We start from the raw sequence: 21,585 nt of genomic DNA on the forward strand, positions 1-21,585 counted from the left end.
AATTGGAGTGTGGACACTGTTGTTTAGGAGGCCGGCTGCCAGAATGTAAGAGGACGAGAATGTTCATTTGTTTTTTTTTAAATGGAAAAAAACATGCAAATTGAACAGTTAAATGCGGGTTGAGCTGGACCGCTCAGGGGTTTCTGAAACATGGAGTCTGAGCACTGAATATTTCACTCGACTGGACTAAATAAAAACCAGCGGTCCAGAAAGAGTGTCCATAAAAAGTGCAATATGATGCACATGAAGCAGAGTGGGAGGAAGAAGTGGGAAAAGCCAGCTTGCTAAATCAGTCAATAACCCTTTAGTGCTTTGAAACACTAAGACGATTCAGAGTTAATCACCTTGTATGTGTCAGGGGGTTAATTACAGAGAGCAGAGACATATCCTGGCTCTGTTGTGGTTTATTTAAACCCCCCCCCGCAGCACAAGTGGGGATTAATATTTGAGCAACACATACAGTAGAGCCACGTGCACTCGCAATGAACACAGAGCAGTTAAGTCCAGCTGATACATTTGAACGGTATTATTATAAGCAGATGTAAAATCCTGCGACTGCTACTCGTCTAGTCTACAATGAATCAGAAATGACCAACACTGCTGTACATCTTATTCACAGAGTACACGCCTTTTAGTAAATGATCAAACAATTCAGATTTATTCAGATTTATTAAGGTCTATATTATAATCATGGTGATTCTTCACTGAAGGGTTCATTGTAGGTTTGCAGTACGTCTTCAGTTGGAACCAATGAGCTCGAGTCAGAGAACATTGAGAATCTTTCTGTTGAAACATTTATGGATTGAGTTTGAGAGATAAGAGACACCTCCGTTCCACCTCAATCCTCCAAGTGTGTCAAAGCAGGGAGGTGAGGAGGAAGCAGTGGATGTAGGAGAAGGGGGAGAAATGTGGAGGATAAAGAAAGGATAAATATCTAATCTTAAGCAGGAGGTTTGTTACAGTAGAGTACCCAGTGAGATAGCAGGTGCAGAAACAAGCTTAGTACAGCAGTTAGTAAGTTGGCTAACAAGAGAGGGAAGGAAGGGGAAAATCATTGAAATATATCGGTGCAGTCATGTGATGCTGGTCTGATTTGGCTAGTCAGCAATTGTACGAAGATGTTACGCATCCTCTCTTTGTAACAGAAACACACAATAGGACCTCGTTGTTGTGTTGTCTTCCCTGGCTTTGTAAAATCAATGCCATTGACTGCTCAATCGTAATGAAATAGAGAGGGCTCTCCCTCTCGTTAGCTGTAATGAACCAAGGTCCAAAGAGACCAATGTCTCCTGCTAAAGGCTGCTTAGTTCACAGGGACATGTCCCCTCCAGACAGCTTCATTTACTGCTGTCAAAAAAACACAAAACACAAGATTCATTTGAGGTGAAAAACACAGGAATGTGGACTGACAGTTTGTGAACGGCTGCATCTTTTCTCTCCTTTCTACTACTTGATGCAGGCAGCTTGAGAACCGTGCAGCTCTCAGCTACTCAGAGGTGGTAGCCATTTTTAGCCTCCCGAGGCAGAGAGCCGAAGCACATCCTGATGACTAAATGATGAAAAATGGAGCGAGCATGAGGAGACGAGAGGAGGGAAGAAAGGAGCTGAGTAAAGAAGAAGCGGCTGAAGGGCTGTGTACTCTGCAGCGTCTCCCCCCTCAGGAGAATCTCCTCAGCAGAAAGCAGGCAGAACCAGAAACTGAACACTGAGTCTATCTGACAGCCTCACGTGTTCGCTCGGCCTTTACACAGACAGAGCTAGCAGAAGAATCACTCAGGGTACTTTTGCAGCTTAATGAGTTAGTTGCAAGATATCTGTGAACACTGACTGCTTCCCAAATTTTGAATAATTAACCCTCAGTAGTATAAAACGCCATCACGGCCTGTTAGAATAACAATGGCCCTATACTGTAGATTGAAAAAGACTTTTTAAGAAAGATGCACTTAGCTGGGGACTTAAAGGAATAGATGCATGGGTCAAACAACCACAGGACTCTCACCCAGTGGACATGGGAGTTTATTTTGAAAAGACTCTTTGCATGTAACCAGCGGAAACTGACACGCCGTCCCTGACACGTCCAAAACTGACGCTATAGGAATACTTAGAGTGTCACAGTTTGAAGAGCAGGGATGCTTACCAAGTGGCGGTGGGTGAGAATATATTGACACCCAATCAGGGAGAGAACACCAACACTGTCAGCAGCCTGATTATATTAACAGCCGTGTTAAAAGAAGGAAAAAAGAGTAGCGATACGTAGCCCAAGAACCGATGATCAAAGAAACTGATTCTAAGAAACACACATTTCTTCTCGCCATGAGTCCACTTGGGCCCACTTGGGTATCAGAGTTATTGACACAGACCTCAGATCTACTGTCAAAAACGTAGCTCACTAGTGGAAGTGCTGGCTCAGATAGTTATGTCACTGACAGGTTGTGAGTCTGAGACAAGTCTGTCTTTACTTTCTTATAGCAGAGCACACAATACGAACCAAGCTGCCTGAGCTGCAGCAGTACAGCACAGGTGTGAGTCACTGGGGTGACTTGTCAGATAAACTAAAGTCTTGTTGGTATGTTGGACATTTAGATCAGAGCTACAGACTAAAACATTATATCCTGGCTGAAAAAGCTATTTCCTTCTTGTTTCTGTCACGGGGCATGATGAGGACTCAAGCGCAGACAGTCAGAGTAGGGGAAAAAAGGTCTTTAATAGCTCACAAACAAAAACAGGTAATCCAAGGACAAGACGAGGGGGAAAATCCGGCAGGGCAGACAGACTGGGAAACCGGGAACAGGATGAGCAAAAAGGGCGGGTAGGTAGAAAACAAACAATGATCTGGCAGTGAGTGAGTGAAAGACAGGGGTTTAAATAGTGACTAGGCAGAGTGAACAGGTGAGAGTAATGAGCTGATGAGGTGAGTGTGACTGGCAGGTGCACTGAATGAACTGATTAGGTGAGTGAGGAGCTACAGAAAGAAACAGACACAGAACACACAGGGCAAAGCCTGATCGTGACAGTTTCAGAACAAAGTTGATTTTCTTAAGCACCACAAATAAATGCATCAACCAATCACGTTGCACGTACACTTTAGTGTACAACAACACAGAGGCTGCGTAGTCCAAATGAAGACGGCAACTTTTATTACTCCTTTTAAACTTGACAAAGCAGCACAGACCAGATTAACTCCTTCCGTTCTGACCTTTCACAATAAAAGCCCTAGACATACTGTATACACTGTATTTGTTTACCAGTAGGAACTCAAATTCACGTAGAGTATTTCACTAAAAGGATATAAAGATATCTTACAGTAACTCTCAGGTATACAACAGTTTACCTCAGACAGACTGTCAGACGCTGGTCTGGATCAATAGTGAATAATAAACACGCACTACGGGGGAAAACAGTCGGCCTCATGAGATCCAGCTGATAAAGCCCTTGTACAAACACAAAGCTGCAAAGCTTTCTGATTCATTCACATTTCACTATAACACAAGCTACACACTGTAAAAATACTTGAGCTTAATTAACATAAATATAGTTACACATCGTCGGCACACTGAGTGTTTTCCCATTCTTCCTGATGCCTCACGTCTTATTAACTGTATCCTCAGTGTTTTCAGTTTGGCAGCTTATAAAAGCTTAGTTCTGTGTCTTTACTCTGTTGGTGGTTCATGCCACCACACAGCAGCTTTTAGGGATTCTTCTGTTGTTAACCAGCAGACCAAAGTGACAAGGAGGCACCATCACACAATATAGAGTCAACGGAGAGCGATGAGTTGTTTTGAATCGTGGACAGGACATATTTACGCTCTGTCTTCATGGCATTAACACTGTGAAGTGCATACAACAGTTGTTCTACCAACATGTGCATTTCTTGTATCATTGCTTTACAGGAAGTCTAATTGAGCCATCAGCGATCAGTGTGTCGCTATTGTTAAGTGTGCTCCATTCAGATAAGCCGACTGGCCATTATGGAGCAAGCGATGCCCAGTTTTAAGCTGCCGCTGTGGTCCAGAAGGGACACAGAGTCAAAGCCAGGACAGTTACATCCTTGCCCTGGCTCTCTTCCTGTGACCGCTGCTCATGTCCAGCTCAGGGGACTCGGCAGGAAGTGTATCCAGGGGACCGCCGATACCCTTCACCCTCCGTCAGCCCTGGTTACTGTCCTCGTCACAGCTAAATTACTTAAAGCTCAGCGAAGAGAAAGGTGAAACCGGACACAGCAAAGAATTTACACAGTGATCCCAATTAAGGATGAATGAAGCAGAGAGTGAAGGGCAGTCTTTTCTTTACTGTCTTTACTGTCTTCCATGTCAGCGTTCACGATAAAGTCAAATCACCAGTGAACACAAAGCCTTGGAAGCAAAGAAATAAAGGCTATAACCACTAATGGACAAGACAGGGCCTTCTCCTACACACACACACACACACACACACACACACACCGATGTTTAAAAAGGTCCAAACATGGTAACCAGACCGGGATACAAAGAACATTCTATGTCAGATGCAAATGTGACCTATAGCGTCTTGAAAAGGTCGCCATCCTACACATGAATCACTAGAGAGCTCGCTCACACTGTTAGCTTCATCACGTGTCTGTAAGTAAATGTCTTCGTTTTTCGTGTAAAAAATTTTAAATGCAAAAATGAATTCCTGAAGATGATAAAGAAGATGATATTCTTTGGAACAACACGTGGAATGTCCAAACTTCAAGTCTTTATGAATCATGCAAAACCCCTGTGAAAATATTCATGTGATTCACTGCCAAACGTACTCACTGTACGGCTGTGAATTTGGGGACAGTTTTAGCTCTCAGGCTGACGCTAGCAGTCGGGTGTCAGGCGAGTGATGAACTTGAACAGCCACCGACAGACAACACCAGCCTGCCTGAAGTGTGGAGGGATGCTCTGCAATGTCTGCATGTAAATGTGTCTGTTTGTGTTTCTACCCTTTGGAAGGTTTATTTTTACATCTTCAAGGTGTTCGTGGGTCATAATTAAAACCCTAACGGGCATAGAAATGACATTTTAAAGGTTATTTATTTACACCAAGCTTGACCTGAAATACTATCGCCATCTATTAAAACAAAAATCATGTTCATGCATAACATCTTGTGTAACGCAATGGAAAAACAGTTTGATGTAATAATAGAAGTTTCTATATATTTGTATTATTTTTAAATGAAATAAGTATTTGGGAAAAAAAATCTTTCCCCGACTGCAGAGCTCCAACCACGACAATAAATCAGAGTTAGAGTTTAATTTGTGCTAAAAGGAAACATGATGCCATGCAACAATGGTAAAGACAATAGTCAAACCCAATCACCAGCGGATAAATACCGCTTTAAAAAACTACAACGCCTTATTTATCCCATAATACAAACTCACAGTCCATCAAAAATTATAACTCAAAACACCATAAAAGTATTTATTCCATGTCTGTGTACCAAACCAGTGACGGGGACGAAGACTCTTCACTCGCAGCCGACCGAGCGACGGTTTTACAAACTGCTGGGCTGATAAAATAAAAGACTGCTGAAACCGTTCTTCTACCACTAGAGAGAGAGAGAGAGAGAGAGAGAGAGAGAGAGAGAGAGAGAGAGAGAGAGAGAGAGAGAGACGGGGACGGCATGACGACAGGAAGACTCATCAGTTATGAAAAAATAACAGAGGAGAGATGGAAGATGATGATGATGATGATGATGATGATGATGATCGTGGTGACAGGAGGAAAACAGATGGGTGGAGGGGAGTGTCAGAGAAGGTTAAACAAGCCCGAACATGTGAACTGCATGGAGCCGATGATCTGGACATGAACAATCTGTGCTCAGGGGCCAAAGAGAAACCAATCTGCCGTATAGCCTACATCTGCTGGTGCACGAGGAACGCTGCAGTGTTCTTCACTTCAGACAGACAACAGCTGTGATGCATGTTTGTCATCGCAGATCTGAATGTAAACACAACCAAATGTTGGCGAACAGCTGCCGACGTGTCTGACTCAAGAACAGGCTTTTTTTAGGGTATAAATCAACTGGTTTCCATGGTGACTGCTTCCCACAAATCCCGCTCAGCTCACAGATGCTGAGCCGAGACAAAGAACCACTAACCCTGAACACTAGAAAGGAATTCAACCTTCCGCACACTCACCTAAATAACACCAGTCTGTCATTTTGGCTCAACATGAGAGAGAAACAACAATCTAAGAAAAAGGAAAAATGCTTATGAACTGCTATTAGGCACGGAGACCATTTAACAGCTGACGTCATCAAAGATAAGAATGTGTGTGTTGGCAATGGAAGTAACATTCTACCTCAAACATCTAGATAAGTTATAAAGCTCTAAACGTTTAATTAAAACAGTTACCAGCTTCAAAACGTCCAGTTGTTGCATGTTCGGCTCAGAATCGATCAGCCGACTGAAGTTCTGCAGGATTCAGAGCGTTTCAGCAGGTGACCGTGTTAACTGGTGACTTTTAGTCGCTTGCGTGCAAGGTTGGGTTTCTCTACCAAATACGTGTTCATAAGTAGCCACTTAATATCGAGCCACTTGTTAATGTATCTACTCACTGACACCACACAGATCTGGAGAGTCACGTTGTTTAGGTTGCATTCTCACTCTTTGGTGGTTTATGTTTTTACACAAATTCCACTAAAACATCTGTAAAAAGCACAGCAGGATTTTCATGAAGCATTTATTTGCACAAGAGAAAACAATAAGGAGCCTTATCTTCAAACTGTTCTCTCTGTGGAAGCTTTGAGAGGTCTTTGATTGTATTTCTATTTATTTAAACTGTTTTTATTTGTTTTATCTTCACCTGTGCTCATTTCCTTATTCTCATTGTATCTGTTTTTTCTTTTATAAAGCACTTTATCACATTGTCTATTTAAATAAAGTTGTTTATTGTTGTTTTGAAGTTCTTGAAAGTGTATGAAACACAGGAAATCCCCCCAAAGAGAGATTCATAGAAGATAAACCAAAAACAAACAACATTCACCATTAAAATGATCTAATTTACATCCAAACTACATATTCTACATATTCTACATATTCTACAGCAACAAGGGGCCACAACACTGTGAGAGCACAACAGAAACACAGCAGGCCATTTGTTGCAGTTTTACACAACAAATGTACATTTTGGAAATCCCCACAGATCCCACAAATGAAACACTAGTCTGACCCGATGTCGTTCTATTCTTCTCACTCGGCTGCTCATAATGTTGGAATTGGACTCCCTCTAGTTCCCTTCCTGAGGCTCCTTGTTCCTCCAGTGGAGCTACAGAACGATACACTGCTCAGACCCATTCGCACTAAAGATTCGGAGGATTAACTATTCATATCATGAGGGAGTGAAGTCTTCCTTCCGTATGAGCATTCAGCCCACGTACTGTAGCCGCATTACACAGGAAGCTGTAATTCAGAGCAACTAACCGTGAAACAGCTCAGCCGCATTATCTCTGTTCAGCGACCTCGCACAAATAAGAGAACAGATCTGCAGATCACCTGCGTTGGCACTTCTGCTGTTTATTTCCGTGTGTGTGTGTGTGTGTGTGTCTGTGTGTGTCGTCTACCTGACACCTCCTGCCCTGCTGTGGCAGAGCTATACACCTCAGTATGCCGAGTGCAGCCTCAGCAGCAGACAGCTTCCACCTGAGGCTCTCCCTTCCCTCCCCAGATGATTCTCTGCCCAGAAACACCTCGGGCCCATCTGGTTTATTCAGCACCCGGCTCCCTGGAGGGCCCCGGGGCCACGTCAGCAGGACGTCCAGCGGTGGAACAGAACTACATATATTTACTTGAGCGCTGGAATTCAGTACAATATTTACAAGGTTACAAAGGTTTGTATTTGACGTTGCACGACGGAATTTAGATTGGTGTCCCAATTTGCTACATAGGAAAGAAAACAAAAATATCTTATATATGGAGGGTGGAGGGTGAGTTAAGGAGTCTCACAGGAAACAACTTGTTTTGTAGTCTCGTGGTTCGGCAGCCGATTTAAGCTACTATCTCTCTCCTTCCTTCCTTACTTCCTTCCTTCTTTTACCAATCTAAAGGAAATATGAAAATCCCCAAAACCGCAAGCCCTTTTCTTCCCACGGAGTATTTTTTTCTTTGTAAAGTTGAGTACATTAATTATTAGTATTGGATTGCTTTTGCTTACTGTTTTGGGTATTTTTAAACTGTGGTGTTGCCACTTTTATTTAAAAGATTTGAATCCCTCTCACAACCCTGTGGACTTCGACCTGAAGGCTCCAGTTCAAGTTCTATCCATTAGTCTAATAACCTGACTGTCAATCAACCGTTTCAAACTGTCACTCTCAACAGAATTGATAGTGAACATTCACTGAGTTATAGATAAACTGTTTTTATGCACTCATCATCCCTCTTGACTGTTTACACTCAAAGCCAGACGTGTGTGGCCACGTAGCGGGTTACACATGTGTGTGATCTGTTAAAGGTCACAACACGGAGAGAACCAGCGGAGCAGCTTCATCCCTCCCACTGACCTCCCATCAAAACAAACATAATGTCACTCCTTTGTTCGCCTTCATGTTTGCTCTCCATCTTAATATCCCCGGCGCTGTTCCAGGGATGATGGGATTTGCTGCATGTGCATGCGTGGGTTTACTGGACGCAGCTGAAGCTCTGTGCTTTCACTCTGTATGAGGATAAACAGCTGCTGTGTTGTGCTCTGTGGGGTTGCTTTGTCATCGAGAGGAGACATGATCTTAAGTTTGGTAGAATGGTGCTTTAGTTTGACTTAAAAACATGAAAATGGTAAACAGGGTTGCAGCTGTATGAGATTTTTCACAGTATGATAACCATCTCAGAAAATATCGCTGTATTAATCTATCATAATTATTATTAATAATAATGTTTATTATTGTTGTAATCGGTTACAATGACCGCTTAGAGATGATTTTGAGGAGAAGAAGATGATGAGAGCCCTGAGACTCAACCAAAGCTGCCGTAAAAACAAATGTGTGAAGCTGCACTGAGGCCCTTTGAGCTAAGTCCTAGCGTCAGCATGCTAATATGCTAACACAGACAATGTTAACATGGTGATGTTTAACAGGTACAATGTTTAATATTGTCACAATCACATAATTAAAATAATGTAACATATGAAAAACGTTTGATTTTGTTACTTTTATAGATACAAGCTTAGTAATAATACTTGTTTTTGTGTCACATTTGTCAGTTTAGAAGCAACCAGACACACACACACTTATGAATCCTTCAGATCTTGAATCTGTTGTTAGAGAATAGATTATTTGTCAAGATAATACCTGGAGAATATTATTCAGTGTGATACGTAGTGAAAGACAGCCATTTATCAAGTCCTTGTAGTGGGGAGAGTAGCTCAGAAGCAAGGGATTATGGGTCTTTCTGTAGAGCGCCACACAGGAAACATCATGGTGCACCTGAGTGGACCTCGTTTAGCATGACAGCAGAGTATGAGCATGTCGTGATGTTTGTTTGTGGCTCTTATCTGGATAAATCATCTCAGTCGATGCGACTCAACGGAGCAGAGAAAATAATCACTATCACCATCAGAGCATGTTTCAATTATTCCTCCATGCTTATTACTTCCTCCAGTTCTCCCTCTAAGTCCTTAATCTCTGACTTCCTCCTTGGTCCTCACTGCCTGTTTTCTTTTTCTACACTCACTCACACATTTTTGGATTTATTTATTTTCTCTTTCTCTTTCCACCGCTGTCTGTTTGTGGACGAGCCTCCCAGAGAGGAAGAGGGGGGCCACTCGAGCAGAATTTATCTCTTCTTCCTGCACTCTGTCCCCATCGACACTGACTGCACACGCTCAGATGTGACATCGCGCCACAGATGCAATTACATAACACACACACACATACACACACACACCTCACAGGAGAGCAGCACACGCAACGTGATCTCATCTTTATACTCCTCAGATTTTGTCGTTTTGCCACAATCCCTCGTCATCTTTGTAGTCGCAGCCTTTGGCGTGTTGTCTTGGTGAAGGTTTGGGCGTGGTTAATGTTGTAACATGTGGTTAACGTTGTAACATGTGGTTAACATTGTAACATGTGGTTAATGTTGTAACATGTGGTTAATGTTGTAACATGTGGTTAATATTGTAACATGTGGTTAATAGTGTAACATGTGGTTAACGTTGTAACATGTGGTTAATGTTGTAACATGTGGTTAATAGTGTAACATGTGGTTAATGTTGTAACATGTGGTTAACGTTGTAACATGTGGTTAACGTTGTAACATGTGGTTAACGTTGTAACATGTGGTTAATGTTGTAACATGTGGTTAACGTTGTAACATGTGGTTAATGTTGTAACATGTGGTTAACGTTGTAACATGTGGTTAATGTTGTAACATGTGGTTAATAGTGTAACATGTGGTTAATGTTGTAACATGTGGTTAATGTTGTAACATGTGGTTAACGTTGTAACATGTGGTTAACGTTGTAACATGTGGTTAATGTTGTAACATGTGGTTAATGTTGTAACATGTGGTTAACGTTGTAACATGTGGTTAATGTTGTAACATGTGGTTAACGTTGTAACATGTGGTTAATGTTGTAACATGTGGTTAATAGTGTAACATGTGGTTAATGTTGTAACATGTGGTTAATGTTGTAACATGTGGTTAACGTTGTAACATGTGGTTAACGTTGTAACATGTGGTTAACGTTGTAACATGTGGTTAACGTAACATGTGGTTGATGTTGTAACATGTGGTTAACGTTGTAACATGTGGTTGATGTTGTAACATGTGGTTAACGTTGGGAAGCGGTCGCGGTTAGGCTGAGGCAACATGGTTTGGGGTTTAAACAAGTACATCTGTTACGTTCCTTAAACTACGGAAGTTACATAATGTGACTCAGTGAAGTAGCGTCACGTTAAATAAAATAACTCAACTTTTGGTTTCAGATGGGACACTGACGCAGGTCCAATGCGTCCAACAGTCGTCGTTTACATCGGACATCTAATACAAACGCTGAACGGTGCCTTGTGCGTCGGTATCAAGGCGCCGGTATTTGTCTCTTTTCAAAACAAACTTCCAACAAAGGTTTACTTCGTTTTTAGGTTTAGTTGCTCAACAAAACTGCTTGGTCAGGTTTAGGAAAAGATCTTGGATGGGGTCAAAATAAGTAAATTTGTTCCATAAAATAACTGCCTTTGTTGTGTAACTGGCAGTAGTAAAGTATGGAAGTTACAGACAAAACTACGGTGAAGTAACTAAACTTTGACTTGTTTTCACACAGGACACAAACAGCAGTCTCCTGAGTGAAAGTCCTGTGTTTGTTTGAGCCGTCCAAACTAAGTGGAATCTCACTCTGTTTATACTACGTCGGTTGCTCAGTCTAAAGCTGACGCGGATGGGTTGACACTGGAGCTAGTTAAAAGCCTGGTGCGTCTCATACAGACCCTAAAGGGGGCCTCAGTGCCCCGAGGGCCACTTCGGTATTTGACAAGTCGGGAACAAGAACGGGCAGGTTCCTCCGGAGCAGGTGGAGACCAAAAGCAGAGCTAACAGGAGATACAAACCCAAAATAAATTCTCCAGCACATGCTGGATGTATATTCAACTGAAATGTAAATCTGTGACATGCTAAACTCAGAGTAACATCAGCACAAGAGTCATTAAGTCAGCAAACTGACTGAGTAATGTCAGTAGCACAGCAATCTAACGTCCATCTAACATTAGTCACTTCAAGCCACTGCTCATACCGGACCACATAAGGCTGCAGCAGCAAAACAAACCTGAGTGGATTCAATTCAGTAACGATGTGATTTACTGCTCATGAATTTAACTCGTCAGTTTTATGTGGAAGGATTGTTTCCTGTTTTAATAGTTCTTATTTAGAGCGACCCGCACATGTTTTCTCCCTGTTTTCTCTTCACTTTCTTTTATCTCTTACCACAACAGAACCTTGTTTACTGTGACGAGTGTCTTCTTGCTGCAGGAAACTGATCTGCTCCATAAAAAATGAACGCAGTGAACCTTGATTATTTAATAAGGAGGCGGCGTCCTGCGGCTCAGAGAAGCCTGAAACCTGCATCCTCTCTCATGTCCATCAGGGGCTATGCTTTAGGGCGGGGCTACCTTGTGATTGACAGGTCTCTACCAAGGCGTTGACGGTTGTGTTTTTGTCTTTTACCTTTAATCCTTTCACAGCGTGTTTTCACTTCATGAATGTTAATTAGAACATTTTGGTCTTTTTCAGTGTTCTGTTGTTGTTCTTAGCTCCACCCTCTCGTGTCAATTCTAGTTGCAAAAAAACCAAAAACAAAGATGGCAGCTGCCAAAATGACAAACTTGAGGCTCATGGTGACTACGGCCACTTCTTATACAGTCAATGGTACAACGTTAGCATTGTATGATGACACAATAATGAAGAAAACATAAAAAAACATATAACACAACTGGTCTCCAAATGTTATCCAAACTATGCTAATAACAGATATTAGAGAGTACCACGGCATGTGGATGTGTTGACACAAATAAGGTTTGACTGCAGTGTTATCACCATTATAGCAGGAAAGAAGGGAGCTGATATGAGTCACAAACACAACATGTAGACGAAGAAGATGACCCTGTGATGAAAGGAAACTGCATTACTGGATGAGGTCAGCTCATTTAAATTCCAACAAATCGTTACTGCAGATGGCAAAAGACAGACTTTTGGTTATTCAGACTCAGCAGAACTGTTTAAATGCGTTGGTATTTTTCCTGTTGTACTCTGGACATTTGCATAAAAGCAGCTTTCAGCTGATGGAGCGTCTCTTAAAGGGCCAGCGTGTGGAGAGCACAGAGACCGCCGCGTCTTTTCAAGTATTAGTTGAGAGATGCCGGCAGGTTTGTGATGTACAATCACAGGGAGCGTGATTGTACACCCCCCCCCCCGTGCACCGGTTTGGAAGCACGGTTGCCATGGAGACGCTTTTAGTATATCAGGCTGTGAAATGGCTTTATGTTCAGAAACATTATGCATTTGAAGTGCTTTTAGCAGGAAAGAATAGCTCTACCTGTTCAGAACTGGAATAATAATTTGTATGTTGAAGCATCACGTGATAAACACGTGCAGGCTGCTTTATATAACTGAGATGATCTGTGGCATGACTGGTACAAACAGACTAAATGAATACTCTATGAACATAACAACAGAAAGGGTTCTCAAGAAATGTTGTGATTTATTTTTCATGTTCACTGTTCGTGGGCTTAATTGGTTTCTTATGTAACTAGTTGGATAAAAGCAGTGGTTGAACTGGGCCAGTATGTGAGTACTGTCCCGTCTCATTTATGCCCCCATGAGTATCTATACTTCTTATGGAGTACCATACTGCCTCGTGATTGTCAGTACAAACCTCTGATTAGAAACTTTAATGCACAAATCAATGTTATTTATGACCATGTTTATGTTTAATGTTAAAGTGGTGAATGGCAGAGACAGGTGATTCCGCCATCGCCATTTTGGTGAATTTTTGTAGCAAATGAATGGAAGTGACCATATCTGGACTGAGGAGGAGTGACGTAGAGACGCCGTATACGTCTCTGGTAGAGACCTGTCAATCACTGTGTAGCCCCGCCCTAAAGCATCCCCTGCTTTATGGTCTGTTTGACTCTAAATGGACCATAATGTACTAAATGAACATCATGCTGTATTGAAGAAGACTCTAAACTAGAGATTGAGACCATAAACTCATGTTTACAATGTTTACTGAGGTAATAAATCAAGAGAGAAGTAGAGTCATTTTCTCATAGACTTCTATACAACCAGAGGAGTCGCCCCCTGGTGGACACTAGAGAGAATGCCTCTTTAACACATGAAGCCTCGTCTTCACTCGGCAGAACCGGAGGTTGCCGCCTGGGCAAAACATAAAAAAAGAGAAAAGTATCCGACTCAGAGAAAACTCAATCTGATGAAGATCTTCATTGTTGCACACTTCAGTTTCTAGTTACAGTGCAAATCACACTGAGCCTGTAGGTGGTACTAACAATGGCAACACTGACTGCCCTCCTCCATTCACACTATCAAGATGACATTAAATTTGCCTTCACTGTTGGAAACAAGTCCCTCGTAAACATTAAGTCTGTGCCTTGAGAGAAAATCTCTCCCATTGTAATTAGTCTTAATGACATGAGAACTCATAATGCCAATAAACATGTTGTCAATGGTTTTGGTGATGCCCCTTTGAAATGTATGCACGCTGACAACTACACAAAAAGCTTGTGTACTGTACCGCAGTACAGTACTGTACCCCCCCCCCCTCTATCCACTACGTTCCCTCTTTATATGCCTTAGCATGGCAATAACATGTCTTGCCAACAAGAAAATTGAAATTATGAAAATGAAATTGAGAGTGTGTCTGTGTATCTGGAGGATTGTGGTTGTCCAGCTCCGGCCATGGGGGACTCGACTGATCCAGGCCCGGATGACTGACGTTCTAAATATTGGATGAGCTCATCTGTGACCAAAACAGGAGGCAGGGGAAGAGGCCAAGACTAGAAAACTGGAGCAAATGCTGTCACACAATGTGCACTTACACGTCCGCCCACAACAACTACACAGACGCTCCCTTTTCTTGCTCATTCTATCTAAAACCGACATGTGCAAATACAGTATCTACAAACATATATATTTATATATATATATACACACACACACATGTACACTCGCAGACTTAAACTGTCACATGCACAAGAAAAATGAGACACAGACTCAGAGCATCTCCTCAACCTCCATCACAGCATAACATCAATAGCCAAACTCCTCCAGCTGCAGCAGCTTCACGTGTGGCGTCTGCCTGCTCACGTGCAAATTATAATGAAGCCTATGTGAGCGAGAGAGAGAGAGAGAGAGAGACAGAGAGAGAGAGAGAGAGAGAGAGAGAGAGACAGAGACTCGTTGTATTGACTCACTCAGACCTTGATCGGGCAGAGTTCTGAAATGCTGAATTAACCTGTAATGAATGACAACACTGATTCAGTGAGATGTGTTGCTGTGGAGACGTCTGAGGGAGTATCTGCTGTGTTGTAACTACTGACGCATGTGGTGGCGTATCAGCTGTGTGGGTGTTCAGTGGCTGTCACCTCACAGAGCGACCGCCACGCAGATCTAACATAACAAAGCAGATCTCTGCAGGTACAACAATGACGTGTACTAATACACTTTTAATAACACGGAATTGAGAGCATAGTGCCTCCACACGGCCCTCAACATGGCGACGGCTGAGCTAACAGCGCTAACAGTGCAAACAATGATAACAGTGCTAACAGAGCTAACAGAGCTAACAGTGGTTACCTGAGTGGGAACAGGAGGGTGGTTAGGGTCCACGCGGACGCTGTTGGAGTGGTGCACCCTCACATGCACTAACATGCACGTGGCCGACCGGCAATGTCAACAAAGCAAGAAGAAGCTGTGATTACAACACGCACACACACGCACACACACACACACACACACACGCACACACACACACACAGAGGGAGCGAGGCTTCATTCTCCGCTCAGGTAGACTTTACTCCTCTTTGTCCCACAACGATCCAACTGGGATCGACATGTGGTCTAATAAAATAAAACAGTTGTGTGGTTTGGAGTGAGTGTGCTGTGGTTTTCATCAGTGGATGTGGTTTGACAAAAGTTCAGAACAAATGAACGAGGATCAGAAGGTTCTAAACTATTTATATCATTCTGAGTGATTTCTCTGCATCAGTAACAGCATCTCGTTCTCCAAGAGATGTTGAATAAAGTACAAAAACAGTAGAAACATTCACAAATACAGCTGAAATGATGTCATTGTTGTGCTCAAAACCAATCAGCAACCTTGTCCTCTAACAACTTACATTTCCACACAACTATCAGGACACACTAGTCTGAACCAATCAGCCCGTTTCTCAGCCAGCCGAGCGTGGCCAGTGATGAATCCCTCTAAATCACAGACTTAACAGCCTGCTGTGATACTGCAGGGACTGGGAGGGCGTCCACAGCGTGGAGATGGATGGATACATGTATATATGTGTATATATGTGTATATATATGGAGAGAGAGAGGTTTAGAAAGAGAGAAACAGGGAAGTCAAAGAGAGCTACATTAAAGAGGACACAGAAGACAAGAGTGACAGAAAACGGGAAAGTTTATGGTTTTAAAAACCCAAAGAGGGCACGAGCAGCATCAACATGAATCACCAGCTCGTGTATTGATTGAATGCGCAGTACTCCACTCAACTGTTGACTCTGCTGTCTTCGAGTCTAGTGATTAGCCTCTCTTGTGCAAACAGACTAAACAGAGCAGAGATGATAACTGGATGTCTCTCTAACCGAGCGTCGCTCCATAGCCAATCGATTTGCCGTTAATGCCTCAGCTGAGAGGCTAAAAAGGAACCAGGAAATGAAATTATTCCATAATTACACTGGGCAGGCAAAGTAATAAGAGAAATAATAGCTCGCATGATTTCATCCGGAGAGCGAATGGTTGTATTTTGAGGCAACTCAGTGCAGCGATGAGTGAGGCGGCCTGTCAGTCTGGAGTTCTGTTGAGAGAGACGGATGGAAGACGTGATGACACACGAGTGTAACAACTGCTGTGATACCACGTTCTAACGCCCATGAAATGCATTTTAAACATACTTACGGTTTGTCCATTGTGCTGAAACACCAACACAGGCTCTTTAATATCGGCTAGTAAAACTTGCTCAAGGGCACCACGGCAGAGATCCTGCATCAGAGATCAGAGCAGCGGCGAGCATGAAACTCTCAATGTGAGGATTAAGAGATAAAATAACACGGTTTGACTCCCGTTGAGGTTAAAGTTGTAATGAACCTCAAGCTTCAGCAGTCTATCATCAGTATCATCAGCATCATCAGCATCATCAGCATCATCATCAGCGTCAGTGTTTTACTGCTGCTTCTAGTCTATAAAAGGTTTGTGAGCAGACTTCAATCTGAAACTCTAGTAAGTTTCATCAGTAAGAAAGAAATGAACCATAAACCGATTTCCACATAAAACACGACACTAAAATACAACAAGCATTGATAAAACAGCTGATCATCATTTTGATTGATTAATCTGAAGGATTATTTTCTTGATTAATCAGTTAGTCTGTAAATAAGCAGCACGAGGGTGAACTCGCTCTTTAGCAACACAGCACATGTGGTAATATAGTCAATGAAGACTTTCGCTAACCGCTTCTCCTTTGACGCAATAATTATTAAGATGTGAAGGAGAATTTATAAGAACTATGGAAAAGACAACAGCGTTGTTCAGAGAATTAGGCTACGCAAATATTTATTTACACATTATATCTTTATATATTTCATATGCTTTACACTTTATATACAAAACAAAGAAAACGTGTACACTGACAAACTCCTTGCTGCACCGTTCAATGAAGGATTCCTGATCAAACCAGAGTCACCGCTCCATGTATCCATATACGAGTAAACAGTGACGGTGGATGTTGTTGGCGGCTGATTGGAGCGTCGTAGAGCGATGGCGTCGTTTTCACGTCTCGATGACGATACACAGCACGAGGATTGAGCTTGCTGGTTTTCTGACGATTCAATAAATAAGTAGTCTGTATGAAAGGACCACGTGGTTTAGTAAACATACTGTATATTTGCATTTAGGGCAAAACTAAATAATAGACTCGATTTTGTAATTGAATACTGCTGCAATTACTCGATCAACAGGTTATTCTTTGGAGTTGCTCAGTCGTCACTTATCAAGCAGAAATGCTAGATTGTGAGAATTAAACTTCTCTCTGTTTTATCATTGAAAATTAAAATAAACAATAAAATTAAGCAATCTAACACCTTTATTTCTTTTCTTTTTTTACTAATTTTAGATATTTGATGGACTCTATAAAGATTACTGGAGTAATTGAAAGTGTAGTTTCCTCATTAAACGATGAAGACAATAAGTGGTAACCTGTTATCTGATACAGTATAAAACACAAAGAGGATATTGATCCCGATCAGGTTTAAATGATGTTCGATAAAGCTCAGCGCTTTTAGATGCAAAGTGGTGAACTGCTCTGTTGTTCCAGCCTCATTGATGAGCCTGTGTGTGTACGACTGTGTTTGTGTTGTGACTGGAGGATGTTTTCGCCCCCTTTCATTCGTTCGAGGTTGACAGGAACTCGCTTTAATCACTCAAATGAATGTGAGCAGAGGCAGAGTCCAATGAGAACAAGTCAGTTTGTATCCTTCAACCAAATCAGTTTTTGTACAATCAGAGGCTCTTATTCTCCAGACACACACACACACACACACACACACACACACACACACACACACACACACACACACACACACAAAGAGGTAGAGTATAGCACTCAGCAGCCTCACTTATGGGAACGATTATGTTCTGAACACTCTGCTCCACAGAAACAGACCAAAAAACAAATGGACCACCGCGGTGCTGTTCATCGGCTCAGATCAGACGAGTGTCGGGGAGTTGTTGCTAACGGGACGTTTCGAGGTGATCGGGGGAGAAAAGCTTTTAGAGGCGCTTCAATTGCTGTAAATGGCACGAATCCAATTCATAGACACAGCTTTGTGGTCTCCACTTCTTCAGCCTGCCAACTGCTCACCATTTATTCTGAAACATACATCTACTGTACATACTTTGAAAATGATGCAGCTTCTCAATCAAATCCCATCTCTGACCAAGTTACAGAAAGCTAACCTCCAGCTACATCTACTCCAGACGTCCTTTAAGCCAGCATCCTCTGGGTTTACCTGCTCAATAAGCTCCATGCTCGTGTCCTCCAGCACCCGGACCCGGTAGTGTCTCGATAGCCCGGAGAAAGGGAAGTCCACTGGGCTTTCAAACAAACCGTGTCGTGCTTTTGTGTCCGTATAATGAGAGTGTGCCTCTGTATGCGCAGCCAGGAGCCCACTGAGAGATGTGAAATGGATAACCTGGGGCCTGGGAAAGCAGCCAGCACTGCCAGTAATAAAGAACCCCCCCCCCTCCACCACCACTGATACCAAGCCCTGCCTTAACTGGGCAGTGATGTCATTCCAAGACCCGCCCCCAAACGCAGTGGCCGAAGACGATCCAAGCTACAGGACAAGCATCTTCCTTCCCTTCCTTCTTTTTGTTCTTTGATTTGCTTTCTTGCTTTGACATTCCCATTTCTTCCTCCATCTTTTCATTTTCTTTCCCTCGCATCCACCTCCCTTCATTAAACTCATCTGTGCAGATGATGCTCCCTCAGACAAACAAACAGAATACGCTCGGATACGACCAGCAGCTCCAGCTCTGTCCGGTGAAAATATGAACTTAATAAGGAACGGATAGATAATCTACTGGCTGAAGGAAAACTGCATATCTAGTAGGACCTTTATGAAAAGAAAAATGATAATGAGTGAGTTTGCAAACTGAAGATCAAAATAGTCTACCAATTATTTTACCCATTAACCGTTTACTCTATAAAAAAATGGTGGGAAATGCCATCACAAGTTTTTGACATTTCCAAAAAGCTTGATTTGTCTGATATTCAGACGTCCAGATAACAAATTACATTTGATATATTCAAAGACCAAGAAAATCAGCAAATGTACCGACATTTACCAACAAGACGATGAAGACAAACAATTATTAGAACATACAACAAACCAGAAATGAACCATCAAACTAAATTAAATCCCATGACTGCATGCCTCCTCATGGATGTATTCTTTTAAAGCCCACCGCCCTGCTGTCAAACATCACAAAGTATCCAGAGATACCACATTTGGGGGAACTGTGTAAAATGATGCCCAGAACAAGATATTGCTTATCAGACTGTCGGTCAGCGTTGAAAAAGAAGATCGTGGAGCTATTTTAAGTGTGAAAACAACACGTGGTTTAAAGGAAAAGTCTTTTCGTGATTGAGACCGTTCTGTGTAAATCAGCAGCTCACACACATCAACACACTGGCTTTGAAGAAGATCTCCACACAGTTAGCTTCAACAGCTGATCCAAGGCCTCGTTTATGTCAAACTCAGAGACAAGCCTTTGAAATGATTCATACTGGATACGTAATATGTCCAATATATGAAATGTAATATTTGGAAAGCTTGTCATAATACAGGATGTGTGGCCAGACTCCATGTTTCTACAATTAAGGTCGCAATCTGGGATTAAAAGTATCGAAATTTTCCTAAAAATAATCCCCCGTCATGATTTCAGCACCATGGTCAGCTCCATGACAAAGACTGACAGATGTTTGCTTTAAAGAAAGAAGTGCATTTAGTCTGTAAAGAGGAGTCTTTAGTCCTTCATAGGCTGGATGTAGTTTCTCAGACTGTAGTTTGTACTCTGTATGTAATGTCTGTTGTTTTTTGAATTGCATGTATGAAATCAACGTGCGCTCAACTGCTGCCATCTTAGGTCACCATCGTAAAACACATTTTATCTCAATCTGGTTAAATGAATACAAGAAGCACAACTGGCAGCTGTATGTCTATTAGAACACAAGTGACACACACACACTCAGTCAGAATTACCAGTTGAGTTTAAAATAGAACATTTAAATGAGCCGTCACATCCACATGTTGTAAACGTGTGGTTTGGAGGCAGAGTGCAACAAACAAACAAAAAGAAAGAGACGAAGGAGAGAATGAAAAGCTTCATCTGGTACAAACCAACTGCTGCTGAGACTCAAACGCTGGAAAGGATTCATGCAGCTGAATGAATGTGTTTGTAAAAAGGGCAGCGGGCATTATGACACCAAGGTGGCCGTGACAGGAAAGGCAGCAGAGACGCACTGAAGCGAGGATTAAAACAAAAACCAGGATTAAAAAGGCTTCTGTTTGATGTCCTCACGACGATGCAACTCTAGGAGATGCTTCGGCTCTGTGGGGAAAACCCATTTTTTGGAGATGGGAAAGCCTGCTGCACCTTTTGGTTGCCTAGGAACCATCTGAATGACAGTAGCTGCTTATGCTGCATAATGATAAAATAGACGGTCGCTTTGCAGGGATTTCTGATTTATTCCCAAGATGGATGTGAGAAACAATGAGGCACTCTGCCTCCATTCATCATCTCCCACAATCCTGTTCTTTCCCAGCACTAATTGGATAACACCAGCTGCACCGCCTGCTCCAATTAGAGGAAGCCTTTCTGCTCCCACAATTCACCTTTCACCTTCACGTCTGCCTTTCACCTTAATATGCTTTGCAGCTTTACGCCCATCTGACCTGAGAAACAAATCTCAGAGCATCTTAAAAAAAAGACCGTTAATCACACATGATGTTTCCCCAGCTCACTTCTCTTTTTATGCAAAAACATCAATACGGACGCACACGCAAGGACACACAGCGCTGACAATTGCATATGAGGACAACTGCGCCGTTTAAATCCTGTACTGATGTGTAGGCGTTTATCGGCAACCGATAGTGTTCATGCAGAAAGAACGAGTGTTAACAGATAACAGCACATTAACAGCATTATTCTGGGATGTTAGCAGCGGAATGTCGGCTCACCTGAGCTGAAATGGGAGCTGAGGGCAAAGCCGGGGCTGAAAACCACCGAAGACATCGTCACCAGAAGCACCAACGTCTTCATATCGGTGTTTTAAAAAAATGTATTTAAAAAG

At 42.3% G+C, this 21,585-nt stretch overlaps 1 protein-coding gene across 1 annotated transcript in view; it reads right to left on the reverse strand.

Annotated features, from left to right (window-relative positions):
- aatkb (apoptosis-associated tyrosine kinase b) overlaps positions 1 to 21,554 on the reverse strand; it is a 42,958-nt gene extending 21,404 nt beyond the window's left edge. Inside the window, exon 1 of the mRNA XM_076081585.1 lies at positions 21,473 to 21,554. Within this exon, the coding sequence (XP_075937700.1) occupies positions 21,473 to 21,554 (82 nt within the window). The remainder of the gene's footprint in view (positions 1 to 21,472) is intronic.
- Between the last annotated feature and the right edge of the window lie 31 nt (positions 21,555 to 21,585).

This window comes from Anarhichas minor, unplaced genomic scaffold (genome assembly GCF_050575085.1).
Source record: "Anarhichas minor isolate MPS153535 unplaced genomic scaffold, ASM5057508v1 ptg000082l, whole genome shotgun sequence".
NCBI classification, from domain to species: domain Eukaryota; kingdom Metazoa; phylum Chordata; class Actinopteri; order Perciformes; family Anarhichadidae; genus Anarhichas; species Anarhichas minor.